Raw genomic sequence first — 25,096 nt, forward strand, 5'->3', positions numbered from 1 at the left:
GAGTCAGTCCCAGTCTGGTTCCAGTCCCAGTCCAGGGCTGGGCACTGATCCCAGTCTGACCCTGATCTGGGGCTCAGACCCAGTCTGGGTCTGGTCCTGATCCGGCTCTAATCCTTGTCCGGGGCTCAGTCCCAGTCTGGGTCTGGTCCTGAATTAGGTCTAATCCTGGTCCAGGGCTCAGTCCCAGTCTGGGTCTCCGCACAGCCTGGTCCCAGCCATATCGGGGCACTGTGGGTTTGTCCCCAGTGCTGGGGCACCTCCCCACGCCCTGCACCGGGGGTCCCCGGGAGGGAGCGGGGGTTTCCCCCAGGCCACTGAGGGTGGCTGGCAGCTCATCTGCTGCCCCTCCATGTCCCCAGAGCAGCCCAGCCCTGGCTGCGCTGGTGCTGCCCTGCATAGCAGCCTGTGGTCCTGCTCCCACCCCCCCGGGCACCACAGGCTGTCTGTCCAGGTGACTGCAGTAGGGCAGGGCTGCTGGCTCCCAGGGCTGCTCTAGGGACCCTGGGCTGCATCCGATGCCAAAAGGGGGGATGCCATCCCGTAACACTCCATGCGACCTTGTTAACCCTATGCTGGCTCTCAGGCTACGAGGGCAGCACAGGGCTCAACGCTGCCACCGGCTGCCCGCGGCCTCCGGTGAGCAGGGCATGTGTCCCGTGGGCAGAGGCCTGGGGGGACCTGGTGACGCCCCAGCTGCAGGTAGAGATCCAAAGCTGATCCCCATCCCGAGAGTGCGGCCCAGGGCCAGAGCCAGCCCCGGCAGATGCTGGCTGCCCCCAGCTCTCTGGGGGCCCAGCAGCGTGGGCATGACTGCCCAGCAGTGCCCTGGCCCCAGGACAGAGAGCCCTTTCAGCCCAGAGTGACAAAGCACATAGGCATGCAGCTCCATCCTGTCCCCAGCACGTCCCTGTGATCACACAACCCCGGGGGACTTGGCCTCCCTCTGCACGGCACCCAGCACCCACGTGAGCACCAGGCTGTGCTCTGTCTCTGGAGGGGACAGAGGGGCTGGGGACAGCACCTGTCCCCAAGGGCAGAGGTTTAAGCCTCTCTACCAGGAGTGGTGGCTCAGCACCAGGGAGCCTGCCCGTGACCCCAGAGCACAGCAGGATGCTGTGACCATGGCCAGAGGCTCCAGGCAGGGAGGCCCCAGGGCGCAGGTCTACAGAGCCGGGTGTGATCTCAGCTCAGACCCTGTCCCCAGCAGGTCCCAGCCCCAGCACAAAGCCCCAGACACCCGGTGAGCGCCAATGTTTCTTTATTTGGAAGATGAATCCATAGGCACCAGAAAGGGGGCTGGAGAAGGACAGAGCCGGCGTGACAGGCAGCGCTGCAGAAAGCCGAGGAAAGGCACTTGTGGCAGCAGAAGCCCCCCTGGTCATCTCAGGCAGCCTGGGCCAGGGGCTGCACCGGAGCAGGCGGGGGCAGGCAGTGTCGGGGACCAGCCCTGACACAGGGTAGGGACAGCACGTTCTGCCCAGGGAAGGGGTAGATGGCCCAGGGGCTGGCAGGGCTCCCAAGCACGAGGGGGGATCGGCTGGGACAGCACCTCATGACAGAAGCGGTGACCCAGCACTAACCCCAGACCCCTCCAAGCCCCAGGGGGATCACAGCTGCTGCTCTCCACCCCAAAAAAGGCACCAGGGAATCCCAGGCAACAGCCAGAGCCCGTGGCTAGCTGCTGGGGACACCCATCCTGCCGATCTGAGCCCACACAGAGACTGGGGCAGACCCTCCCTCGCACCGGGAGCGATGGAGAGGACCTGCCTCCAGGCAGGGCGAGGAGGGCTTGTGGCAGGGCAGCACTGGTGTGGTGCTCCTCTAAAAATTCCCAGTCTCTGGCTCCCTGTTGCTCCAGTTGGCCCTACATGGCCTCGTCAGGGCTTGGCACCCAGCGGGCTCTAGAGGCTGATCCAGGGCCAGGCTGGCCCGGCTGCTGGCGTCCTCTTCTCCTGTTCCCCAAGACAGACTGTGTCCCTGCAACGCCTGGCCCCAGCTCCCCCGCAGCCACAGTGCCAGCGGCAGCCCAGCACCGCCATGCTGCCGTGCTCACCCTTCCCCTCCGCCTCGCTGTGCTCTCTGGGCAGCGCAGGGCCCTGAGATGGAGCCAGAGAGTCCCAAGATGAGAGTTTTCCGGGATGATAAACCAAACGCTGCAGAGCCAGGCAGGGCTTGCGGGCCAGTCTCCAGCGCCACCGGTGAGGCCATGCCTGTCCCTGTCAGAGCAGCCAGGCCCCGGGGCAAGCTCCATGGCTCTGGGTGGCTCAGAGCCATGAACCTTGCTGCAGGAGGGCAGGGGGAAGAGAACGACCCAGTGCCCCACTCCCTTCAACCCCAGGGCACCTGGCCCCATCCCGGGGCAGTATGAACCCCAAGGCTGGAGGAACTTACCCCCTGCCTGGGGTCACAGGACCAGATTATGGCCCCGCTCACACCTCCCCTCACCCCGGAGTGACGGAGGCCTTGCTGCCCTGCGCGGGCTCAGCCCCCAAACAGGACAGCGTGTCCGGGGGGCCAGGGTGACGCCAGGTCAGGCTGCGTGGGACCTGGGTGTCTCCACACCCCCAGGGCAGGGAGGGGCTGAGCCCCGCGGGGCTCCGGCAAGACGGTGGATGTGTTCAGGCCAGACAGGAGGAGGGGCCCGGGCTGGGGAAGCAGATACCAGAGCCTCCGTTAGGGAATTGTGGAGGCGCCACGCAGTTGGGAACGGCAGGAGGGGGCTGCCAGTGGGTTGGGGGGGGGGTTATGCCCACCCAACCCCACTACGCACCACTGCCGCCTGCCCAGCTCCCCCAGGCCAGTCCCCCTCTGCCCCGGGGACAGGTCGGCACCCACCTGAGCAGCAGCATCTGCAAGGCCGGGGGCAGGGGAGTTGGGCAGGGGCCCTGGGGGGCTCCCAGAAATTGGGGTCCCTCTTAGAGGCTCTCCGCTTGGGTCCTTCCACTTGCAATAGCCTACGTCCGTCTGGGGGTGGGAGAGGGGCTTGTGCAGCTGCTGGGTGTCCACGCTGTCTCGGCGGGATGCAGGGGAAGCCGTGCTCGGGGAAGGCCTCTGTCCATCCGTCTGCGCAGGAGTCTCCGGAGGAAGCGCGGTGCAGTCAGCCGGGAGGGGATGGGGCAGCAGGGTCACTTCATCCCGAAGGGGGGCTGCGCTCCGTCTGCTGGGTGAGGAGAAGGGGAGCCGAGCGCCGCGGGGTCTCAGATGATGTCGCGCTGGTCCCGGCAGCGCCGTGACAGGCAGTAGAGCCCAGAGAAGAGGTACAGGCAGGCGGCGATGCCCCCGCAGACGGAGGCGCTCAGGTAGGCCCCGTAGAGGCAGTGCTGGCTGTAGCCCGGCAGGTTGCAATAGCTTTTCCGCCCGGCCTTGTAGCCCATGATGCCGGTGGCGGCCGCGTAGAGCCCCACACCCAGCGCCAGGTCGTGCACCAGGTTGGTGAGGAGCCAGCGGGAGCCCAGCCAGGGCACCAGCGCCCAGCGCCCCAGCAGGCTCAGCCCGAAGAGGGCCAGGGTGAGGAGCCAGACCAGGACGGCGGCGAAGAGGGCGAAGTGGGCCGCCCCCTCGTACTTGTGAGCCGCCACCGTCACCCAGAAGGCAGCGCCCAGCGCCAGCTGCCCCAGGCGCAGCAGGCCCAGCGGGCTCCGCAGGTAGGCGCGGTGGAGGCCGAGGGAGCCGCGGGCCGGCGGTCCCGGGGGCGGCGGCACTGCCGGGGGAGCCGTGCGGGCCATGGCGGGGCCCTGCCTGCTCCGGCGCGGCTCGGGCGGGACTCAGGGCCCCGGCAGCGACTTCCTCCCCCGGCCGCTGCCAAACATCTGGCGCCTAACGGTCCTCCCCGCGCGGGGCCTCTCCCCTCTCCTCTCTCCTCTCCGCCCCGCCCCGCCTCCGCGCCCCGCCGCGCCTCCCGCCGGCCCACCGGACACCCGCGGATGCCTGCCGCCGCCGGCGGGCGGGGGCCGTCGCGCCCGTCCCGTCCCGTCCCGTCCCGTCCCATCCCGTCCCGCCACCGCGGGGGTGGCCGCTCCGCGGGGCGCGGCGGGAGGAGGCGGCCGGTGGCGGCGGCGGCGGGGTCGGGGTCGGGAGCGCACCGGGACCCCGCGCGGCGGCCGGTGGGGGGCGCGCGCTCGGGGCTCCCCTCTACGTCACCCGGGATTCCCCCTCGGCGTGACGCGCGCCGGGGCTCCGCCCGGGGGCGGGGCCGCGCCCGCCTCGCCCCCGCCTATTGACGTCACTTGCGCCACGTGTCTCCCCTCCGAGGGGCGAGGCGGCCGCGCCCCTCGGCGCCGATTGGCCCTGGCAGAGGGAGGCGAGCGCGGATTGGTGGCGGGACGCGGGGCGAGGCGGGGCGCGGCGGGTGAATGAACGGGGCGCGCGGCGGCGGCGGGACCCCGGCGCGGAGCGGCCCCCGGCGGACCCACGCCGGTCCGCCACCGCCAGGTCTGTGCGAGGGGCCGGCGGGCGCGGGGCGGCGGCGGCAGGAAAGTGGGTCACGGCGGGGCCCAGCGCCCCGGGCACCGGCAGGGCGGGACCGGACCTGCGTGCACCGGCCCGAGCCGGGCGCCTCCCGCGTTCCGGGGGGGGCCTCGCCCGCGCGGCTGGCCTCCTGCCCGGCGCCCCGGCCCGCCCTCTCCCTGCGGCCGCGGCGCGTCCTTCCATCGCCGCCCGCCCTTCCTCAGCGGGCATCCGTGCCGGATCCCGGGGGAGGCGGCCCGGGCCGGGCCGGGCGGCGGGAGCAGAGCCTGACGCCGTCTCTCCGGTGCCCGCAGCGGCCGGGCCCATGGGCACGCCGGCCTCGGTGGTGAGCGACCCTCCGGGGCGGGCGGCGCCCGCAGCCCGCGGCCGCAAGCGAGCCTCGGCCAACATCTTCCAGGGCGTGGGGCTGCCGGAGCTGCGGAGCCTGTTCCGGAGCGGCGGGGCCGAGCGGCCCGAGGAGCGCGCCCGCCTCGTCTGGCGGTACGCGGGCCAGCGACGTATGGCGCGGGCCCTGCGGCGGCTCCGGCGGCGGCGGCCGGCCCGGGATGGCGGCGGGATGGCGGCGCTGCGGCGGTTCGGCCGCCTGCGGTAGGTGCGGGCCGGGGCAGCAGGGGAAGCAGGGCGGGGACGGGACGAGGGAAGCTAACACGCGCCTCTCCCCCTGCAGGATCGTGGAGGAGCCGGAGGGCGGCCGCGGGGCCGAAGCACGCTTGGGGTCCACGCAGCAGTGCTGAGCAACCGGGCCGTGGAGGAGCAGGGCTGCTGGACAGCAGGTGCCGGGACAGCCAGGCTCTCCAAGGACCCGAAGCCTACGGGACAGGGTGCAACGGTTAATAAAAGGTGGACAGTGGTCACTGCGTGAGTCTCTGGCTGTGTCCTGCCAACCCTGGGCCTTGCCCCCAGGGGACAGGACCTTGTACTGGATCCGGTGCGAGGGGATAGGGTGCTGCGAAGACACAGAGGCAGCGTGCTGAATGGCAGCTCTGTTATTCAGACAGTTGCATGGTTTAAATACATTACATACATTTCTACAGTGCATTAGAACAATACATTTTTGGGTCAGTTGGAGATGCAGCTGGGCCTGGCCGGGGAGCTGGGGGGGGGTCTCACTGCTGCCCACCCTGTGCTTGCACAGCCAGTGCCAAGCCCCATCTCCACACAGGAGACAAGGGAGCTGCTCTCCCCTCCCAGGCTCAAGCAGCAGAGCCCCAACCTGCCTTCATTCCCCCCACCCCCCAAAGATAGGCTAACAGGACAGTGAGACCCAGCACCAGCTTCCCCCAGCAGCAGAAGCCGCAGCCCAAGGCAAGCAGATGCAGGCAGCAGCCCTGGTACCATTTTAGACAACACAAGCCCAGCAGCTTCTGTTCTGGGGAGAAAGGGGCTTGCTGCCTCACCCACCCACAGCAGGCCTGCGGGATTGTCAGCACCAGGGCAGCCAGGAACCCATGCTGGCCCCCCCGTGCTCCCATCACGCCTCCCACCCATGCAGCAGAAGAGCCCCTCTGGCCCTTCCCCTGCCCCGGCAGCCCCCTGCCACTCAAGGGGGCCCTAGGCGCAGACAAGGCTGGCACCATGCCGGCTGCACAGCAGCCAGGAAGCTTGCTGGGAGCAGGGGCAAAAGCCAAGCAAGAGCAGTCGTGGAAACCTGGCAGGAGAGATGGACTGGGGCAGCAGAGGGGGAGAGGGTGCTCGCACCCACCCTCAGCCCTCTCCAGCTGGGGGGGCTCCCACGACAAGGGGGGCAGCACTAAGCTACAGCCCCTCCCAGAGCCACCTGCTCTTCACAAGGACAAGCCAGCACCTCTTTCCCCTTAGTGTCTAACTGCGCCCAAGCCAGCCCCGTGAGTTGTCCCTCATATGTCCCCTCCTCGAGCCCCCAGCCAGAGAACAGCCGTTCATTGTGGTTCCCGCTGCACCAGTGGGCAGCAGGAACTCCCCCTGAGGAAAGCAGCGTGCACGGGGTTGGGGCAGAGGAGGGACAGTGGAGAAATACAGCACACCCTCGGGGAAAAGGAGGGGGTATAACCCACTACAGGCCTTCCCAGCCTGGCAGCCGGCACGGCGGTGAAAAGGGCCAGTGGCTGGTGTAAAGGGCTGGACGGATCCTGGCCTGCACAGCCTGCTCATTCCAGCCCCAAGCAGGGGTGCTCAGAACCGCATGCAGGCTGAGGAAGGGAGGCAGGGGCAGGGTCCCAGCCACGCCACGGCTCCCAGCGGCTTCCCACACCTCCCCCTGGGCTCTGCCCCAGGCAGGGCACTGAGCTCCGATGGAGCTGGGGAGGGACCATGCCCGACCTGCCTGGCTCCTCCAGTTCAGCTGCAGGTTCCTCCAGCCGCACCTGTTTGCTCTACCCAGAAGATCGAGTCCCAGCCACAGGAGCCAGCGGTGGCCCGGCTCCTCTCGCAGCGCTAGTCCAAGGCGGCCAAGCCCTGCCCACAGCTCCCACAGCTACCACCATGAGAAGAAAGGCTTCCGGCTCTGGAAGCTCTGCGTGTAGGACTCGCTGGCGGTGCGCTGGTGGGAACGTGCTGTTTCCACAATCACAGGTGGCATCTGAACCAGGTGCAGGGGGCTCTTCCCATCTTTCAGCGCCTGAGTCAGGTTCAGGATCTGTACAGCACAACAGAGCAATGCCTGAGCTGCCATGCCGGAGCAACAGAAAGCATCCAACCCAGCACCCTTCCTGCCACACAGGCAGGACGAGGCTCCATGCCTCACCCATCTGCCTTCCCTACACACAGCTTACCTGGCCTCTCATGACAGCAATCTGCTTGTGAAACTGACCCCTGTCAAAGCCAGGGTCTTTCTGCAAGAGAGAGAGCAGAGAACACAGTGGGATCCACCTGCCCCATGCTGTGCAAAAGATGCCTATTCCCCAAGCAAGCCTCTCTCCTCCTGTCCCACAGGTTTCCTGCTCCTCCCCACACTGAATCTTCAGCTCCTGGCAGAGGGATAATCCTTCTACGCCTCAGCCCAGAAACACTGTCAGCAGCTTGGCCACCTTTCTGTCCCCTGCAGCCTTGACAGGGAGCTCCCCAACACCACCCCCACTTCTTTTCCTCCCAAGCCATCCTCACCTGCTCCCCCAGCTCACCTTGAAGAGCTCATACAGATCTTCCTCCAAGTCCTTGACAAAGTTGGGGTCTGAGATCTTGGGAAGAATCAGGTCCTTGATCTCCTGTGAAAAGGGGATTTTGGCTTGGGGCAGCCATGCCCAGTAGAATGGATCTGTGGGAGGAAGCAGGAGACATTAGAGCTGGGGAAGGCAAAGGACGGTGCCACATGTCCCTGGGTGCCAGATCATCTGCATCTGGGACACAGGGTCCAGCACCCGCTTCCTACAGTCTCTCCTGAGGCAGAGCTGCCCATGAACCCAGAAGGTTTGCAGAGGGACAGCCCTAGCCCTCTCCTCTCCAGCCCTTGAGGAGGATGCCTGAGCACAGAGTTGTATGGCTTGCCAGGCTGCCCTGGCACAGCCTGAGGGACTCACATGCTCTCCAGGAGTCCGGGTGTTTCAAGGGAAAGGCCAAACCATTGTCTATAGCAGCCAGCTTAATGATGGGCTCCTTCACCACCACCCAGTCGCTGTCCTGGAAGAAAGCAGAGCATGTCACAAGGAAGCCCCCCCAGCAGGAACAGTCCCCCTCCCACTCCCTGCAGCCCTGCTACCAGGATCTTTGCCCTGGCTACCACAGAGGCACAGCAGCCTCTTGCCCGTAGCATCGTCCCTTGCCCAAAGGGAAACACTGTCTGTTTTAGGTGAGAGCGGGACAAAGCTGCTGCCCCTCCCAGGCTTCACCCCAAGGATGCACAGGTCCAGCAATACCAGTTTCCCCCACAGGCCTAGCTGTATCCTCACAAAGTCCCACTAGGCCACAAACCACTAACACACAGGGCAATGAAAGGCCCAGGAGACAAGATCAGGCCTCCACATGCTCGGAAACCCAAGACAGCTGGGAAATTCCCAGCCCATCGGCCAGGCCAGCAGCTTGCAGGAGCAGAGCCTCCCATGGAGGCTCTGCCAGGGATGAGCCACTCACCCGCACACCCGCGCTGTCCAGGGGACAGTCATACTTGATGAGCCAGTTGTCGTTGCCCCGATCTGCAGGTAGATAAAACCAGCTGTGTCAGTGCCAGGCCTGCCTGCCCCACGCCTGGCAGATTACTCCTCCTCTGACCCAGAAGTGAGACAGACCAGTTTTAGGCCCAAACTCTACCCCAGAGCCCTCAAGCTTGCTGCAGGCCTGGGAAGCCACATCAACCCCAACAGAACCAGCCCTGGAGACTGGAGAGGTCCACATAGCCCCAGCTCACAAGAGAAAGGTCAGCCTGCAAGCCCCAGAGTGCTACCCCGGACCCCTTCCAGCCTGGCAGGAACTCAGAAGCCCAGCGTGAGACGGAATACAGGGGCACAGTCAGGTGCTGGATCTCTGGATGTCCCTGGACCCTTGCAGCTGGCAAACTTTCACCCCAGCACCATGGTGGATCCAGATCTCCCAGAATGCAGGGCAGCAGCCAGAGCATGGCCAACGTGGTAGGCAGCCACAGCAGCTGCACTCTACCTGGCAGCAATCAAGTGGTGTTGAGAGAAGTTTTGGGTGCTGGGAAGAGATGCCAAGCCCCGGCTCCCCTCTCCTTTCTCCAGCTGGCAGGAAGTGAAGGCACAGTCAGCGTCCCATGCCAGGCAGCCGCCCCTACCTGTGTTCCTGATGATGTAGTCCAGCACCACCAGCCGCTCAAACTGCAGCAGCAGTTGCCGGTTGGTGTTCTCCGGGAGTGGCTCGGCTTCAAACCTCCGCAGCCAGTAGTCAGCATCCTTGTAGCCTTCCACAAAGAGCTGGAAGGACCCCACCTGAAGCAAGGAGAGGCTGCATTACAGGAGGCCGCAGAGGACAGAGAAGCAGCAACAGGCAGGCGCGGAGGCCGGCAGCCCTACCTTGGGTGGCAGACCAATGCGGTTGAAGCGCTGGCCAACTTTCGGCACCTTCTCCAGGGCCAGCCTCTTTCCTCGGGACTTCACCCTGTCAATGGCACTGTAGTTAAAGGTCTCACTGGCCAGATACACCACCTGGGGGGACAGGAGCACAGATGTCAGCAGGGGCACCTGGCATTTCTCACAGGACTGGTTGATAAAAACAAGACACAGCATTTCCCATGGCTCTGCCCAGCATGAAGGTCCCCACGGCTTGAGCAGGAGCAGTCCCAGTCCAGAGGTCTCAACACAACATCTCCAAGGTTAGCAGTGCCACAAGACAAGGCACAAGCAGAGCTGTGCAGAAGCACATGAAAGCCTCCCTGGGACGAGATCCCAGCAGCTGTCCCCTCACCTTCGTGCGGGGAACAATGTTGAGTTCCAGTTTCTGGTCCACCAGGCTGGCACCTGCCTCCGACAAGTAGCCCTGGTTGAGGACAAGGCAGTCTCTCCCAAAGCAGCACGGGCAGCACAACTTCTGCAGCCACTTGGTCCACTTGGGGTTCAGCTGCCCATATGGCTCCTCGTTCTTGGGCTTGAAGACACCAATGATTTTCTGTGAGTGGGAAAGAGGACAGCTGACTCAAGGCAGTTGGCAGAGTTGGGACAGCCCCCACCCTGAGCCAGCCTGCAGTGGGGACACTCAGGAATGGACTCAGAACAGCCCCTCACCAGGGCAATAAGTAGCCCCTGGGACCAGGCAGACCCTGCAGCTCCCAGGAGGGAGGCAGGCAGGCAGGACCTGGGAGGGACCCTTCCCCAGCTAGTGCCCCATCCCACGAGAACAGGGTGCTGCCCAAAGACCTTCATACCTGGCTCATGCACCTAGAAATGACCCTCCTTGTCCCAAAAGACACCAATGATGATGCTATCCCCTGGTAAACATCCCAGTGACCTTTGGACGGCTGGAGAGAGCTACTGCTCACCGTTGCTCACTACATCCACACAGGAGAGGGAGGGGGACAGCGATCTCTGCCCTAGCTCCAAAATCCATTGAACAGAGCTGATCCCAAACTAACCAGAGGAAATGGGACCAGAACAGCCAAGCAGCTGGAGGATCCCTAAGGAGCCCAGGGCTCTGTGCTGGGGGGCCCAGCTAGAGACAGCAGAGAGACTGGCTCTCTGGGTACACTGTGGGCAAGAGGGCACAGGCAGCTCCAGACTGGCCACCAGTTAGTACCAGCAGCACCTCCAGCCCCTCAATTCAGCCTCGCACACATCGACCCAACAACAGGGCCAGCAGCGCAGGTACCCCACTGCTGCAGAGGGCACAGAAATCTGGCATTAGGCACTACACCATCACTAAGCCAGCATTGCCAAGCCACACAGCTGAGACAAGAGCTGAGGCAGGAGCAAGGCCACCTGCCCCCACAGGGCAGGCAGCCCCTGCTCTGGGGTGACTCAGCAGCACACACAACCAGCCCTCCTCCTCATGGCTGGCACCAGCCCCAGCCTGAGTGGGTGGCAGTTCCCCAAGCTGAGCTCCTGCCACAATGTGAAAGTGGGAAATGTATCCCAGCACCTCAGTGCGGAACCCCAGTCTGCCAGGGGCCAGAAGCCAACCCAGGGCAGACGGGAGCAAGGTTTTGTCCACCAGGAAGAGGGAGAGGAAGTGTTTGAGGGAACAGGAGCACTTCAGCCATCCCCAGATCACACAGAGGAGCTACTTCGCCTGAGCAGGCAGGAAGGCAATCCCCACATCAGCCCCAGGTGAAGGGACAGAACTGCCAACATGTACTTGGACCTGAGCCTGCAAGAGGCTTGTCGGGAGCTCTAGCAGCACGGTGCCCTGTGCTCCATGGAGCCAGTCCAGTAGACCAAGGCCCAGATGGGCAGGGACAGCACAGGAGTGGAGGCCAGAGGCCTGGCAGCACAGCGTCCCCTTCCAGACAGGCCTGTGCCGGGAGAAGCACTGGCAGGGAAAACAGGTCTGCCTGGCACCAGCAGCAGGGCAGAGGGAGCCAGGCTAGCCCGGAGGCGCAGCCAGCACTTGGTGTAACTGCAGCCACTGGGGAAGCATGTCCCAGGTAGGACAGCTCAGCCCCAAGGAGCCCAGAGGGAAACAGAGACAAAAGAAAAGGTTTTGCCTCAATGCCCTTACCCCCTGCCCTAACCTGCCCACCACAGCAGCGCACTGCAATCCCTCCCATGCCAGCAGCGCAGAGGTTTTGGTGACCCTGGGCAGCAGCCACAGAAACCAGACACACACCACATTTGCTGACAGCAGGGCAGGCGGGGGGACCTGCCAGGTGACATGGCCAGGAGTGCACAGACTTTAGCTCCTCACACACATCCTCCACCAGCCCTCGCCGCGCTTGGGTCTCCCACGGCCTGGCAGCCTCCGCTCTGCCACCCCCAGGCAGCTCATCCAGCCCAGTGACACCACATCTTGTATTGGGCAACAAGAGGGAGCAGGAGGAAGTATGTATTGCCCCACAGCCCACCAGCTCAGCAGGGACCTGCTTGCCACAGCTCCCAGAAGCCAGGCTCCACTTGAGGCAGGAAAAGTAGGGCATGCCAGAGACCTGCGAGCCCAGTCCTGCTTCTCAAGAAGCATCCCGGCGCACACGCAGCGAGGGAGTCATGGGATGCAGCAACAGCTCGAGTAATTGGGCTGGGTGCTGCAGGTCACAAGACGAGCCACCCCGTGCTGTGCACATAGCCAGTCAGTGGTGTGGAGTTGGCTGCCACACAGCTGACCAGATCTATGGGGGACCAGCCACATGTTGAGGACTTTCCCTCCATTATATCAGCCGCGCAGCCACAGAGGAAGTATCTCGCTCCAGTCTCACAGGCCAAAAAACAGCTCAGCTCCCAGAGTCACAGCCCTAGGGCTGGAGTCACCACGGTGAGGAGATGCTGATGCGCAGGCCTGGGGGAGAGGGTGACCCTTCCTCTTCGGGCACAGGAGCCACAAAAGAGGCTGAAGCAGCGCTTGGGACACAGCTGCCCCCTCTCTTGCCGCTGGTCCCACCGCACTTCTCCCCAGGGAAGCCCAGGGCGGCCCCAGCCGCTCCTACCAGCCCTTCCGAGGCCGCTCACCCCCGGGCCAGCATCACCAGCTCCCCCGGGAGCACCCTCCTCCCGGCCAGCGCCGCTCGGCCCGCGGGCCCCGGGGCGGGGGCCGGGGGGCCCCGGGGAGCGACCGGCCACCCCCGGGGCGGGCAGACGGGGCCGGCTCACCCCCTGCGGGTCCTTGACGAAGTAGCTGCCGCTGGAGCCCTGCGAGATGCGCTCGGGGAAGATGCCGCGCTCGCTGGCCAGCTCGGCCCGCCGCACCACCTCGGCGAACTCGGGGTCCTCGGGGAAGTCGTTACGCTCCCGCTGGGCCGCCGCCGCCGCCGCCGCCGCCTGGGCCTGGGCCTGCGCCGCCGCCTGGGCCTGCGCCTGGGCCTGCGCCGCCGCCGGGCCCCGCGCCCCGCGCTCCAGCAGCGGCTGCCGCTCGCGGTCGCGGCCGCCGGGGGAGCCGGGAGGGGAAGGCGGCGGGGGGGCGGCGGGCGGGAGGGCGCGCACGGCGCCCCCCGGCAGCCCGTAGTCGGGGGCCTGCGCCCGCTCCGGCGACACCAGCGGGCTCGTCTCGTCCATCGCGCCCGTCCGGCCCCCGCCGCGCCGTGCCGCCCGCGCCCGCCGCTTCCGCCCGCGTCACCGCGCCGCCACGCCCCGTCGGCCGCCCCGCCCAGACCGGGCGTCGCCGTGCGAACCGCGCCTGCCGCGGGGGTGGCTGCGGCTGCGGATGAGGCGGGCCTGGCGGCCCCCGCGCCTCGCACCGCTTGTCCGTGGGGGCCGGGGTGAGGTAGAGTGTGGGGGGGGGTCCGCCGCGCCCCCGCCGTGGGGGCTGGCGCCAGCGCCCCACACAAAGATGGCCGTCCGGGAGCGGCAGCGCCCCCCGCTGCCCTTCGCAAAGATGGCGGCGGGGGCGGGGGCGCGGCCCCTCCGCCGACACGCCCGGGGCGGGGAGCGCCTTGCCCCGCACAAAGATGGCGGCCGGCGAGGGCGCGCCGCGAAGCTGGCCAGTCAGCAGCCGCGTTGCTAGCGGTTGCCGTGGAGACAGCCAACGGCGGGCGGGGATGGACGCTCGCGGCGTGGCACCGCCCGGCGGGGCGGGAGCCTGGCAGGGGAGGTGCCCCCGCCACCGCCCCTCGGCGGGACCCCGGTGGGGAGCGGTGCGGGCGGCGAGCGCGGAGCCAGGTGAGCGCGGACCGCGGGTCCCTGCGCCGCCCGGCCCGCCCGCACCGCCCCTGGGCAGGCACCGGGCCTGCGGGCATCCCCACGCGTGTCCCGGTGGGGCGTACCCGCAGCGCCCGTGGGCGCATCAGCCGTGGTGCATGGACCCGGTGGGGCGTGCGTGCATCGCCCGTGGGCGCATGGACCCGGTGGGGCGTGCCTGGATCGCCCGTGGGCGCATGGACCCGGTGGGGCGTGCATGCATCGCCCGTGGGCGCATGGACCCGGTGGGGCGTGCCTGGATCGCCCGTGGGCGCATGGACCCGGTGGGGCGTGCATGCATCGCCCGTGGGCGCATGGACCCGGTGGGGTGTGCGCGCATCGTCTGTGGGTGCACGGACCTGGTGGGGCGTGCATGCATCGCCCGCAGGCGCATCAGCCACGGGTGCATGGAGCTGGTGGGGCGTCGATACAGTGGGGCGTGCATGCGTCAGCCGTGGGTGCAATTGCCACCTCTGGGCACGCTGCCCAGGTGGGGTGTGCGTGTGCCCCCTGTGGGTGCGTGGCACGGGCAGGGTGCGCATGCATTGCCCGGGGGTGTGTGGCCCAGCTGGGTCGTGCACCCCTCACCCCCCGTGTGTGGCTCCAGCCCGTGGGTGTGCGGCCTGGGTAGCTCGTGGGCTCAGAGCTGGAGGTGTGCGCAGCTCGGGCTGTGCTGCACGCATCACCCCTGCTTGCGGTGGGTGCGGCGTGTGCAGGGCTCTGGCGTGGGTGGGTGCCAGTGGGGGGACATCCAGCTGCTGGGCAGGGTGGGTTGCTCATAGGGCAAATGCTGCCCGTCCGCCAGATGGTCACAGGTCCAGGCACAGGCCATGCTGGTGGAGGGAGCCCTCCCCTGCAGCAGGCGTTAACAGCCCCTGGCAGCACCCTCTCCTCCTGCTGGCACTGCTGGAGGCCTCCCGAGAGGTGCTGGGCAGGCTGCACACTGGGCAGCCTGTGCTGAGTCCCTGGTCTCTGCCATCAGCAGAGAGCACTGTTCAGTTGCTGCTGGCTTGGCTGAGGGCCATATCTCCTCTGGACACAAAGCCCTTGCAAGCTCCCTGCTGTGCTCCCGGGTACTGTGCCTGGCTGGTTAGCGTGGCTCAGCACCCATCTCTCCAGGGACGCACAGCCCCGTGTGAGCAGGGGTGCTCCCTTCGGAAGCAGGGAGCCCCTTCCTGCCACAGGCACTGCCTGAGCCGCACCAGGAGCCGCTGGAGAGGCAGCACCCAGCCCACCTGTGGGGCTGTCTCCATGCTGGTGACTTCCATGTGTGCTGGGGAGAGCTGTGCTGCGTGGCTGCGGCTCTGGGGTTGTGCAGGCCTCCGGGGGCTGCTTGCTGTCAGCAGGCAGGTTTGCAAACCCTGGGTAGCCAAGCAAAGCCCTGGAGCCCCAGGGTCCTCTCTCCGCTGTTCCTCTTAGGAGGAGCAGCCACTCCATGCCCGGGGTGTGACCCAGGTCTGCCCATCCTTGATGCTGGAGCAGGAAGCCCCACAAGCTCTCTGCTCCCTCCCCTGAAGAGCACAACCCAGCAAGCGTCTCCTCTCCAAAATGCCTGTTTCTTTGTGGGACTGCCCCAGCAGAGCTGAGGGCAGCCCCTGGCCTGAGCCTGCCACCAGGGAGCTGTGCCAGAGGCAGCCAGCTCCTGCCACGCTCTTCTTCCTGCCGCTCACTCACGTTTCACGGGGCTGTGACCCCCATGGGCTCACATCACCCTGAGCCCTGCAGTGGGGCGGGCAGCAACCCGAACCTGGCGGCTGGGGTTTCAGAGGCAGGGCAGGGTGGCTGTGCTCCTGGGGTCACCTCCTCGTCTGCAGCGTGCCCCAGCAGAGCCGTCCCCGGGGCAGACGTGTGCCTCTCTGTGAGCCAAGGGGATGCAGGGGGTCTGGGTGAGCTGGGCTGCTCCCCCTGCCCAGCAGCCACCCTCCGTACTTCTCCCTGCCAGCTCTTGCCCTGTGCTGCCGGAGGCTGTCACCATGACCCTCACCAAAGGCTCCTTCACCTACTCCAACGGGGAGGAGTACCGTGGCGAGTGGAAGGAAGGTGAGACAGGGCAGGAGGGGATGGTGCTGCCTGCGCCGGGGGCCGAGCAGCCCCCACGTGCCTGCCCAGCACCACGCCGGGGCAGTCCCTGCCTCCATCTGTTCAGTGCTGCCCATTTCTGCCCTTGCCTAGGTCGCAGGCACGGTGTCGGGCAGCTGACGTTTGCTGACGGCACCGCTTATGTGGGGCACTTCGAGAACGGTCTCTTCCATGGCTGCGGTGTGCTCACCTTCTCCGACGGCTCCAGGTGAGCGTGGCACCCCTGCATACACTCCCCCTGGGCATCCCAACTTGCCGTGGGGAGCTGCTGCCTCAGGAGCTCCTCCTGTGCAGGTACGAGGGGGAGTTTGTGCAGGGCAAGTTCAACGGCGTCGGCGTCTTCACCCGCTGTGACAACATGACCTTTGAGGGCGAGTTCAAAGGCGGGCGCGTGTACGGCTTCGGTGAGTGCCCGGCAGCATGGTGCAGGCAGCCGCAGCCCTGCGCGGCCCCAGTTCAGCATGGCCCTATCCAGCGTCTCCCGCTCTGTCCCTCCAGCCCCAGTCCTGGTGGGTGCTGCTCCCTGCCCCTTCACTGCCAGCCCTTCCCTCCCCAGGTCTCCTGACCTTCCCTGATGGCTCCCATGGGGTGCCCCGCAACGAGGGCTTCTTTGAGAACAACAAGCTGCTGCGGCGGGAGAAGTGCCCGGCCGTCATCCAGAGGGCCCAGGGTGCCTCCAAGTCTGCCCACAACCTGACAGCGTGACGGTGCCCTGTGTCCCCTCCTGCCGCAGCGGGGACCCCCCCACTGGGCACTGGCTGGCCCCGCCAGCCCCGGAGCAGGGATGTGGCACTGCCGGGTGCCCCCGTGCCCTCCATCCCCACCAAGCTCCCCTCTGCTAAATCCCCAACGCTGGGGGGGACGGGGCCCTCCGCTCTCCACCCAAGTGCCCCAGGGCAGCCGTGGTGCCTTCTCTCTCTGGCTATAGCCCTGGCACCTGCCGGAGCCGCAGGGGACAGGGTGGCCGGGGCTCGGCCCCTCTGCCCCCCAGGAAGGCTGTGGACCACCAGGGCTGCTAGCCTGCTGCAGAGGATGGAGCAGGGGTGTAGGGGCTGGGGCTGGGCCCTGACCCCACTGCCGGGGTGCCTTGGCCAGGGGCTGCTGGCTGGACCATATGCCCACAGAGGGGCAGCTCCTGGCCCGCTTTGCTACCCTGGTCCTGAGGCAGGGTGGGCACCCCAGGCACCCCATGGCCTGCGCTCTCAGCTCTGGGTGACTGGCCATCCCCCCGTGTGCCCTGGCCAGGGCGACATGGTGCCTGCGGACAACCCAGCCTGCTCTCAGGACCAGCTGGTGGGCTGTATTCCCCTCATCCCTGTGCCAATCCAGTCCACCCACTGCCTTGGGGACATCTGCAGTGTCATCCCCACCAAGGGGGACCGGGGGATGCCCAGCCCAGCCCATGTCCACTGCATGCTGGGGGAGGGCAGGAGCGATGGCAAGCAAGGAGCAGGGTCAGCCGGAGCTCGGGATGAGGGGCGTGAGCAGGGCTGCATGGGGTGTCAGGGCTGGGCAGGGCGGGCGGGGATAGGGGCATGGTGAAGGGGCAGGCAGGGTGGGCAGGGGGCACACATGGCCCCATCTTGCCCCCTGCACACATCCTTCATCTCCCCCCTGCGTGCCCACCTTCACCCCCAGTGTGGTCTGGCTGGCTGCGGCGTGGGGGTTCTGGCAGCCCTTGCAGCCCGGTGGTGGGCTGCAGGGGCCGTGCCCTCCCTGCCGGTCTCTGCCCGCACCGGTCCCGTGCCTTGCCGTGACCCTGCCTTGTGCTGCTGCCTGCATGGGCCTCAGCTGAGTAAACCACGTTGCCAAACGCCCGGGCCGTGTCCTTTTTGCCGGGAGCAGGGACCAGGTGGGGGGCTGCTTGCGCAGGCAGGACTGCAGACAGAGTGGGGGCAGCAGGTTTATTCCCAGCTCACGGCACAGGGATCCATCCCTTCCCAGGCGGGGACGGCAGGACCCCAGGGGCTGGCAGGGATGCAAGGGTGGCCAGGGGGTGCTGGGTGTCCCCCATACCCACTCTGCCCAGGGCAGCCCTGTCCAGCAGGAAGGAATGAGATGGGTGGCTTTCTCCTGGCCACTTCCTGGTGTCCCCACCACAGCCCCAGTTCCTGGGATCCCTGGCTCCCACACATTCCCAGTGCAGGATGGGGCAGGGGGGAGCCCTCACAACCAGCCATTGGCACTGAAGATGCCCCTCAGCTCCTCAACCTGGGGGGAGCTCAGCGGGGCCAGGGGTGCACGGCAGGGACCCCCATAGTAGCCGAACCACTCCATGGCCTTCTTCAGTCCTGGGATCCCAAACCGGCGGGTGACCTGTGGGAGAGAAGGCGCAGGGGCTTGCCAGCTCCCATGGGACAGGGCGACATACTTCATGGACCCAGCTCCTGCTGACTCTGCTCCTCGCTCGCCATCACTCCTGCCCTCCCCCATGTGGGGCTGCAAGGCTAAGCAGGGTGCAGGGTGGCTTCAGCCCCCCCGTGAAGTGCCCACCGTGGGGTGGGGGGCAGAGCATGGCCACGCAGGAGAGCATCCCTGTGGCATGGTGGGCTTTTTGCAGCAGGGACGAGCCACCCCACGGTGGGGTGGGGGGCCTGGGTAGGAGCAGCTTTTCCCCCCATCACTGCCTATAAATAGGTGGCAAGGCTCCTGCGGGGGGTCAGGCAGGTGCCCGATGCCAGTGGACAGACTGTTCCTGGCACGGTAGGGCTGGCATTTCCCACCCCAGCCCAGCTTGGCTTGCTGGCTGGTTGCTGTGCCATCCTATTCCCCATGGACCACCGCTCCACCCCCCACAGCCCCAGAGACCTCCATCCTTTGCCACCCCCCGGCTCTGCCATGGCCCAGCACCCCCACCCCTCAGCATCCCGGGGGGTGCTGCCTGCTCACCGCCAGGTTGGGCTCGATGAGCCGGTGCTGCAGGTCGCGGGCCTCCTGCCAGCGCCCCTCACGGCACAGGCCGTCCAGCTGGCACAGTGGGGCCCCCAGGACGTTGGCAAGGGCACAGACCCCCCCAGAGGCACCTGGGGGACATCAGGGCACGTTGGCAGCCGGGTCAGCACGCCGTACCCTGCCAGCACCTCCTGGGCATCACCACCCCTCGCCTGCCTCCCCCTGCCCGGCTGCCAGTCCCCTCCAGTGTCCCCAGGGCAGCACCCCGTGTCCCTGGGCAGGCGGGGGCAGCAGCACCTACCCAGAGCGTAGCTGGCCAGCAGGAAGCCAGCTGATCCCGCCAGCACCTGGAAATCCTCCTGCCGTGTCTTGTGAACCATCAGCCCCATGCGAGTGATCTGGGGAGAGACATGCTGTGCCCTGGGGCAGGCATCACCCCGTCCAGCTGCTGTAGGGCTCCTGCTGGCACCCCTGGGGTCTGCAGAAGGGCTGCAAGCCCCAGCTCCCCATTCCCAGCTTGGGGCCAGGTTTGGTGGCAGCTAGCCCAGGGAAAACCCTGCCCCACTCACGTCCCCACCGCTGTCCTTGATCCCAAGGATGTTGGGGTGCTGAGCCAGGGTGAGGACAGCCTCCAGGGGCAGGTCCAGGCCAGTGTTGGCAGGGACGCTGTAGAGCACCACAGGGATGGGGGATGCATCAGCAACCTGCGGGCAGCCAGGCAGAGCTCAGCAGCTGGGGTGGGTCAGAGACATGCGGGACACGCTCCCCATCCTGGTGCCCCAGCTGGGGCTGCCAGCGGGCACTGGCATGGCTCACCTCTGTGTAGTGCTGCACCAGGGCAGCGCTCGTCATGGCCCCCCGGTAGTAGCAGGGCGTCACGACCAGCGCCACATCAGCTCCCGCCTCTGCCATGCTGACCGTCAGCTCGATGGTGGCCTGGGTGGCTGGGGAGGAGGCAGAAGGGTGAGGGATGCCCCGAGGGTGACACATGGCCCCCACGCTGCCTGTGCAGGCACTCACATTCGCAGCCCGAGCCAGCCAGCAGCAGGCGGTCCCTGGGCAGAGCCCGGCGCACGCAGCTCACCAGCTCCAGCCGCTCGCGGAGTGCCAGGTAGGGGTACTCCCCATTGGAGCCCAGCACCACCAGCCCTGAAACACAAGCATGGGGAGGGCAGGGCTCTGGCATAGGAGCAGGGTGCCCACAGGGCGGCTGATCCTGCCCTCTCCACACCCCACTCTGAGGTGGACACCAGGCACCCAAGTGCCTCTTGGGCCAGGAGGCTCCTGCAGGTGCCCCGTAGAGCCCTGGGCTCCCCTACAAAGGGCACATGTGGGGTATGTGCCCCCCAGATGGCAGTGCCCACCTGCACCGCCCTGAGCACCAGCAGTGCCATCCCTTACCCAGGCACCCTTATGTGTGCTGTGCATGCACCATGTGTGCCGAACGCACCCTGCATGCCTCCGACCCCAGAAACTGCCCCACACAGCACTGCTAGCGAGGCATTTATTGGTGCCCGCAGCCAGGCTGTGCCGCCCTGTCCCTGGCTAGGACACACAGACCCCTTCCCTGGGACCCTGCCAGCACTAAGGGCACAGGCAGGCCAGCTCCAGCCCAGCACTGCCAGGCTCTGCCGCCTCATCCAGTGCTCCAGGATGCCAGGAGGGTTGGGTGTCCCCATCATCCTCTCTCCCTTGCCCCTGGGCACCCAGACAGGGCTCTGCAGCCCTCAGTGTGCCCTCTCCTGTCCTGGTCCCCATAGCCCTGAACTCACAGCCTGGTCAGAAGAGGGGAGACCCCAGGGCACATCACTGTGACCCCCAGCCTCTTCCTGCAGCTCCTCTCCTCCCATCCAATCCAACCTGGGCAATCAACAGATATGCATCTCGTGGTGCTGAATCTGTGTGTGCGCACGGGTGCGCAGAGGGTAGGTGCAAGCCTGCAGCTACATGTGGAGGATGTGTGCAAGCCTGCACACGTGTGGAGTGTGCATGCAAGCATGCACTGGAGTGTGGCAGGGGTGTGCAAGGACACACGCATGTGCCTGGGCTGCCTGGGCATTTGCCGTGCAAAGGGCCCCCGGTGGGGGCTGCCAGTCCCAGAGCAAAGTCCAGCTGGAGGCCGAGAACCCTTGGGAAGCCGGCAGTTGTCTGTCTGCTGCTGCACAGCCCCTGCGGTGGGCAGGGATGTGGCAGGAGCCTGCATGGAGTGGGGCGGTGGGCAGCACTTACCTCGGAAGGGGATGCTGGCATAGCGGCACAAGTTTCCCTCCAGCTGGGCATAGTCCACCTCCTGTGTGGCCGAGAAGGGGGTGGTGAGGGGCGGGAATATGCCCCTGAGGTTCAGTGTGTGCACTGGTCCCGGCTGGGCGCTGAGCCCCCGGCACTGCCCAGGGGCTGCCCGGCACAGAGCTGCCAGGGCAGGCCGGAGGGGTGAGATGAGGCAGGTGCTGAGCGCCATGGTGGCTGGGTGCTGCCGCTGGCCGTGCCGCCTGCCCTGCCGAGGGGCTGTTAATGTTTGATGGGGCACGTGAGGGACCCGCAACCCGGCTGGGTGGACGATGTGGGGGGTTGTACCCGGTGAGCTCAGAATGCTCTCCCCTCCTCCAGGAGCTGGCTGCAGGAGCTCAGCACCCCTCCGGGTGAGCCCCAGCCACCCCAGCTGTGCTTTCTCTTCCACTTGCCAGCCCTGGCAGCCATCCCTCTGCCACCTGCGGGGCCGCGCTGCAGGGCCAGGGAGGGAGCAGGCATTGCAGGGAGTCCCAGGGCTGTGGGCAGGGTTTGCCTGCTCTGGGTGTTGGTGTAGGGTCTCCTGTAAACAGGTGAGTGGGAGCGTTTCAGGGTAAGGAGCAGTGAGCGCTGCACTCAGCAGAAGTGACCCAGCCTGCAAAGGGGCCACCGTATCCCCCCGGGGATGGCTTCAGCGGAGAAGGCAGGAGAACAAGCAGCCATCCAGCCCTGCAAAGTGGCTGCCCGGCAGGGGTATGACTGCTGCTGTGCAGCGCAACCCCAGCCTCCAGCACAGCGCAGACCCGGGTTGAGCTGCCCTCGATGTAGTTTTCTGCCCTGAGCTTGCCCAGGTGGGACTTTGAAGCACTGCGATCAACCAGGGCATCCCGCAGGGAGGACTCCCACCATTGAACCACTTGTGTCCTGTCCCCATGGTGTCACTGACACTTGAGTCCATGTGCTAGGAGGCAGGGCACATCCATGCTGCCCGATAACCCAGTTCCCCGGATAACCCAGCTTCCCCAGCCCCGTCGCCCCTGGCACAGGCTGCCCAGCCCCACAGCCCCCTGGAGGTGAACGTTGCTCTTTGCTGGCTTTTATTGACATGGACAAGTCTCAGCTGGATCCTGCTCCTTGGAGCCGAGCCCAGTCCCTGGTGCCTGCCCGGCACCATCATGCGGGGACCTCCGTCTCCCCCTGAGGCTGCTCCTTGGTCTCCAGTGCCTGGCGTGTGTCCACCTGCCACTGCTGCACCAGGTCTGTCGGGGTCTTGCCAGCCTGCAAGAGCGGGCAGAGAGAGGCTGGGGCCAGGGCGGCGCGACATGTTGGGGCAGCAAATGGCCCTGGTGCCGGCCCCCCTGCCTACCTGGTTCTTGGCCATCATGTCGGCCCCATGCAGGAGCAGCATTTTGATGATCTTGTAGCGGCTCAGCCGTGTGGCGTCATGCAGCGCCGTGTCGCCTTCCTGCAAGAGACGCAGCCTGGCTGGGGATCGTGGTCCAGTTCCAGGGACAGGGACCCCCTGCCAGTCCCTGGCACTGCTCCCCAGCTCCCCGCACACCCACGTCCCCACAAGGACAAGGGGGACGGTGCCTGCCCCAGCTCTGGCTGTGGCTGCCAGCGCCCTGGAGCAGGGATGCCTGTGTATCCGGACATGCCCTGCTGCAGGTGCTGGGAGCCCTTGGAGGAGTCAGCCAAAGGAGGGGGGATCAGTGTTTCCCCCCAGTGCTAGCTGTGGAGCCACAGCACTCACCCTGTCTGGGGAGTTGATGTCCACACCACAGTGGATGAGGTGCTCCACAATGTCAGGGTGCCCGGTCCGGGTAGCCACGTGGAGGGGGGTGCTGAGCAGCTTGACGGGGAAGGAGATGGACATCAGAGGGCATCAGCACCCACCCCAGCTAACCCAACACAGGGCCAGCCCTGGACCCCCGGGGCATGCCCATGCCCCTGGCACAGCCCTGTGCCCCCAGGCTCTGCCCTGCACACCTTGTCCTTCAGGCTGAGGTCTGCCCCGTGGTCCTGCAGCAGCTTGACAGCGTCCAGGTGCCCACCTCGGCAGGCCCAGTGCATGGCGGTGCAGTCCAGCTGGGCACAGAGGGTCACGTCATGGCAGGGGACACTCCCACCCCGAGTCTGTCCCACACCACCCCAGCTGGCCCCCGTGCCCTGGCTGAACTGGCAGAGCCCTGCCAGCAGCCACCTTGGAGGTGGGGACAGCACTGCCCTGCTCTCGGGACCCCAACCCTGCTCTTGCTCCAGCTGTGCCATGCCCAGAGGCTCAGTCCAGCATGGAGCTGGGGGCAGGATACGGCCTCACCCGGTCCCTGAAGTCAACAGTGGCCCCGCTGTCCAGCAGCTTCTGAAGGATGTCCGTGTGTCCCTCCAGTGAGGAACGGTGCAGGGCCGTGCGGTGGAACTGGGGGGATGAGGGACCACATTGGCAGATGGATCCAGCCACCCCTGGCCCAGCCTGGGTGTACCCCAGCCCCGTCCTGGGGGTCCCAGCCCCTGCCAGCGGGGCGTGGCAGCAGGGCATAAGGTGGGGGGTGGCCAGCGGCCATGGGGATGCTACCTCATCACATGTGTCAGGGGAGCCACCGTCTGCCAGAAACTTCTCGATGACACGCATCTTGCCCTGGACAGCGGCTCGGAGGAAGGTCTCCGGCTCCACAGGACCCTCCTGCCGGCGGGACAGGCTCAGGGCTGGGGCATCACAGGGGTGCAGGAGAGGGGACAACACGGGGACCCCCTGCCCTGCTTCCCCAGGGAGGTCCCCAGCTGGCAGGGTGAGCCAGGGGCTGGCCTGCGGGGGCTCCAGCCGCTGTCCCAGCAGCCCCTCTCCCACACCCTGGGACCCTCCAGACATACAATCTCCAGGGGCTCTGGCGGTGGGGGGGGCTCGGGGGTGGCTGCCCGTTCCTCCCTGCGCTGCCGGCGCTGCTTGCGGAGCTCGATGAGGCGCTGGATGCTCCCCACGTCAATGATCTCCCGCCGCAGGTCCACTGAGCTCTTCCGCACCCGCTCCTGGCCCTGGGGGACACACACAGCACCCTGTTTGCCTTCTCTGTGCCCAGCCACCCCCCGACCTCCCCCACCCTGACCCCCCTCACCTTGACAGCCTCGAGGCCCCGGTTCCTGGGGCCACGGCGTTTCTCCTCCTCTAGCTCCGGTGTGTTCATCCGCTCCACAGCCGGCGGCTCCCACGCGCCATCCTCTTTGAGTCGCTGCATGGGGACGGGGGGGCTGCACGGTCCCAGCCAGGCATGGAGCAGCCCCACCACCTCCATCCCCAGCCCGCTGGTGGAGGTGGCTCTGGGCAGCCCTTGGTCTTGCGCTTGCCCACCTGCCCTACTTGGCAAGCTGGGCACCTGCCTGCTGCTTGACTCTGACCCATGGGCAAGAACTCTCAGGTTGGGAACCTGATGCCCCTGAGAGCCCTTGGCCACCTTGCTGCATCCCCCGGGATGGCAGCGTTGGTGCGAGCCTCCTCACATCCGAGTCCCTAAGGATGGACACAGCGCAAGGCAGGTCTCTGCTGCAGCCTGGGCAGGTCCCCTGCCCTATGGACCCACCTTCTCCTCCTCCTCCTCCTCCGCCAGCTTCTGCTCGATGAGCTCCTTGGCTCGTTGCACTTCCAGCTCCATGTCTGCCTGTGGTCACAGCCCTGCGCAGGATGCAGCCTCTCCTCCTCGCCACCACGGGCAGGGAGCGCCCAGCCCTGGCTCCCGGCGCTGCCGGCGACTCCGCTGGCCGCGGGGCTTTATGCCGCCAGCCCCTCCGTCCCATGGCCCAAGGGCACTAACAGCTGTGGCTGCTCCACATGACTGGGGCAGCTTTGCCATGAGCTCACCCTCCTGCTTTCTGGTGGCCCTGGCTCACCTCCACAGCCCCGCACCCTCTTAAAGAGACCCACTGCCCCCCCCCACGGGCTGCCCAGGACCCCCGTGCTGGGTGTGGGGAGCTGGGGTGTACACAGCCCGCAGCAGCTGGTCCAGAGAGGCTCAGCAGAGCAGGGACATGGTCCAAGGTCACTCCATGGGTCCTGTGGCTGTACCACCCACCCTGGGCAGCCATGATGCTCCCCACGGCTCCCATCACCCCATTCCCTTGCAACTAGATGCTACAGCACCCACCGGCATCGCCCAAGGCTCCCTGGCACCCAGGGAGGGGGTTGCTGCCCATCCCAAAGGGAGGCGATGGGGCCTCCCCAAACCTCTCAGCCAGCAGCAGGCAGCACGTGATGCCAG

General features: G+C 66.7%; 7 protein-coding genes across 9 annotated transcripts in view; 3 read left to right on the top strand and 4 right to left on the bottom strand.

The window, feature by feature from the left end:
* Window positions 1-1,241: 1,241 nt before the first annotated feature.
* Window positions 1,242-3,894, bottom strand: MARVELD1 (MARVEL domain containing 1). The gene has a single exon (XM_069796778.1). The coding sequence runs from the start codon at window positions 3,723-3,725 to the stop codon at window positions 3,198-3,200; it is 528 nt and encodes a 175-aa protein (XP_069652879.1). The 5' UTR covers window positions 3,726-3,894; the 3' UTR covers window positions 1,242-3,197.
* A 437-nt stretch (window positions 3,895-4,331) lies between these two features.
* On the top strand, window positions 4,332-5,317 carry AVPI1 (arginine vasopressin induced 1). 2 transcript variants are annotated; one of them, XM_069796779.1, is made up of 3 exons: window positions 4,332-4,431; window positions 4,761-5,055; window positions 5,135-5,317. In XM_069796779.1, the coding sequence occupies exons 1-3, from the start codon at window positions 4,353-4,355 to the stop codon at window positions 5,199-5,201; spliced, it is 441 nt and encodes a 146-aa protein (XP_069652880.1). In that variant the 5' UTR covers window positions 4,332-4,352; the 3' UTR covers window positions 5,202-5,317. The 2 variants fall into 2 exon arrangements, with proteins under 2 accessions (XP_069652880.1, XP_069652882.1); XM_069796781.1 differs by lacking the exon at window positions 4,332-4,431.
* The window catches only part of MMS19 (MMS19 homolog, cytosolic iron-sulfur assembly component), a 42,700-nt gene continuing 22,604 nt past the window's right edge, over window positions 5,001-25,096 (top strand). The window contains exon 1 of the mRNA XM_069796764.1: window positions 5,001-5,006. The gene's annotated coding sequence lies outside the window, so the exon portion shown is untranslated. The remainder of the gene's footprint in view (window positions 5,007-25,096) is intronic.
* PI4K2A (phosphatidylinositol 4-kinase type 2 alpha) lies at window positions 5,439-13,104 on the bottom strand. The gene is made up of 9 exons (XM_069796753.1): window positions 12,627-13,104; window positions 9,799-9,999; window positions 9,408-9,539; window positions 9,170-9,323; window positions 8,512-8,573; window positions 7,962-8,061; window positions 7,566-7,699; window positions 7,218-7,277; window positions 5,439-7,081 (listed from the first exon to the last, which is right to left on the bottom strand). Exons 1-9 carry the CDS (start codon window positions 13,026-13,028, stop codon window positions 6,920-6,922), a joined length of 1,407 nt encoding a protein of 468 aa, XP_069652854.1. The 5' UTR covers window positions 13,029-13,104; the 3' UTR covers window positions 5,439-6,919.
* On the top strand, window positions 13,503-16,590 carry MORN4 (MORN repeat containing 4). Its single transcript, XM_069796757.1, has 5 exons — window positions 13,503-13,631; window positions 15,592-15,689; window positions 15,822-15,936; window positions 16,023-16,132; window positions 16,285-16,590. Exons 2-5 carry the CDS (start codon window positions 15,623-15,625, stop codon window positions 16,431-16,433), a joined length of 441 nt encoding a protein of 146 aa, XP_069652858.1. The 5' UTR covers window positions 13,503-13,631; window positions 15,592-15,622; the 3' UTR covers window positions 16,434-16,590.
* On the bottom strand, window positions 17,620-21,134 carry HOGA1 (4-hydroxy-2-oxoglutarate aldolase 1). 2 transcript variants are annotated; one of them, XM_069796755.1, is made up of 7 exons: window positions 20,850-21,134; window positions 19,641-19,769; window positions 19,437-19,564; window positions 19,190-19,324; window positions 18,922-19,018; window positions 18,618-18,751; window positions 17,620-18,044 (listed from the first exon to the last, which is right to left on the bottom strand). In XM_069796755.1, the coding sequence occupies exons 1-7, from the start codon at window positions 21,076-21,078 to the stop codon at window positions 17,895-17,897; spliced, it is 1,002 nt and encodes a 333-aa protein (XP_069652856.1). In that variant the 5' UTR covers window positions 21,079-21,134; the 3' UTR covers window positions 17,620-17,894. The 2 variants fall into 2 exon arrangements, with proteins under 2 accessions (XP_069652856.1, XP_069652857.1); XM_069796756.1 differs by lacking the exon at window positions 18,618-18,751.
* Window positions 21,927-24,649, bottom strand: ANKRD2 (ankyrin repeat domain 2). Its single transcript, XM_069796758.1, has 9 exons — window positions 24,422-24,649; window positions 23,960-24,073; window positions 23,718-23,879; window positions 23,422-23,529; window positions 23,167-23,265; window positions 22,836-22,934; window positions 22,600-22,698; window positions 22,213-22,311; window positions 21,927-22,124 (listed from the first exon to the last, which is right to left on the bottom strand). Exons 1-9 carry the CDS (start codon window positions 24,491-24,493, stop codon window positions 22,020-22,022), a joined length of 957 nt encoding a protein of 318 aa, XP_069652859.1. The 5' UTR covers window positions 24,494-24,649; the 3' UTR covers window positions 21,927-22,019.

Source organism: Haliaeetus albicilla, chromosome 11, assembly GCF_947461875.1.
Source record: "Haliaeetus albicilla chromosome 11, bHalAlb1.1, whole genome shotgun sequence".
In the NCBI taxonomy this organism is placed as follows: Eukaryota; Metazoa; Chordata; class Aves; order Accipitriformes; family Accipitridae; genus Haliaeetus; species Haliaeetus albicilla.

Coding starts and splice junctions, on each gene's coding strand:
- MARVELD1 (XM_069796778.1), bottom strand. CDS start 3,725: ATGGCCCGCACGGCTCCCCCGGCAGTGCCGCCGCCCCCGGGACCGCCG.
- AVPI1 (XM_069796779.1), top strand. CDS start 4,353: ATGAACGGGGCGCGCGGCGGCGGCGGGACCCCGGCGCGGAGCGGCCCC. Junction 4,432..4,760: donor CGCCGGTCCGCCACCGCCAG/GTCTGTGCGAGG, acceptor CGGTGCCCGCAG/CGGCCGGGCCCATGGGCACG. Junction 5,056..5,134: donor CGGCGGTTCGGCCGCCTGCG/GTAGGTGCGGGC, acceptor CTCCCCCTGCAG/GATCGTGGAGGAGCCGGAGG.
- PI4K2A (XM_069796753.1), bottom strand. CDS start 13,028: ATGGACGAGACGAGCCCGCTGGTGTCGCCGGAGCGGGCGCAGGCCCCC. Junction 8,574..9,169: donor CTACATCATCAGGAACACAG/GTAGGGGCGGCT, acceptor ATCTACCTGCAG/ATCGGGGCAACGACAACTGG. Junction 7,082..7,217: donor TTGCTGTCATGAGAGGCCAG/GTAAGCTGTGTG, acceptor TGTGCTGTACAG/ATCCTGAACCTGACTCAGGC.
- MORN4 (XM_069796757.1), top strand. CDS start 15,623: ATGACCCTCACCAAAGGCTCCTTCACCTACTCCAACGGGGAGGAGTAC. Junction 15,937..16,022: donor ACCTTCTCCGACGGCTCCAG/GTGAGCGTGGCA, acceptor CCTCCTGTGCAG/GTACGAGGGGGAGTTTGTGC. Junction 16,133..16,284: donor CGGGCGCGTGTACGGCTTCG/GTGAGTGCCCGG, acceptor TTCCCTCCCCAG/GTCTCCTGACCTTCCCTGAT.
- HOGA1 (XM_069796755.1), bottom strand. CDS start 21,078: ATGGCGCTCAGCACCTGCCTCATCTCACCCCTCCGGCCTGCCCTGGCA. Junction 19,325..19,436: donor TGGTGCAGCACTACACAGAG/GTGAGCCATGCC, acceptor GGCTGCCCGCAG/GTTGCTGATGCATCCCCCAT. Junction 18,045..18,617: donor TCATCGAGCCCAACCTGGCG/GTGAGCAGGCAG, acceptor TCTCTCCCACAG/GTCACCCGCCGGTTTGGGAT.
- ANKRD2 (XM_069796758.1), bottom strand. CDS start 24,493: ATGGAGCTGGAAGTGCAACGAGCCAAGGAGCTCATCGAGCAGAAGCTG. Junction 24,074..24,421: donor AGGAGGAGGAGGAGGAGAAG/GTGGGTCCATAG, acceptor GTCCCCATGCAG/CGACTCAAAGAGGATGGCGC. Junction 22,125..22,212: donor ACATGATGGCCAAGAACCAG/GTAGGCAGGGGG, acceptor CCGCTCTTGCAG/GCTGGCAAGACCCCGACAGA.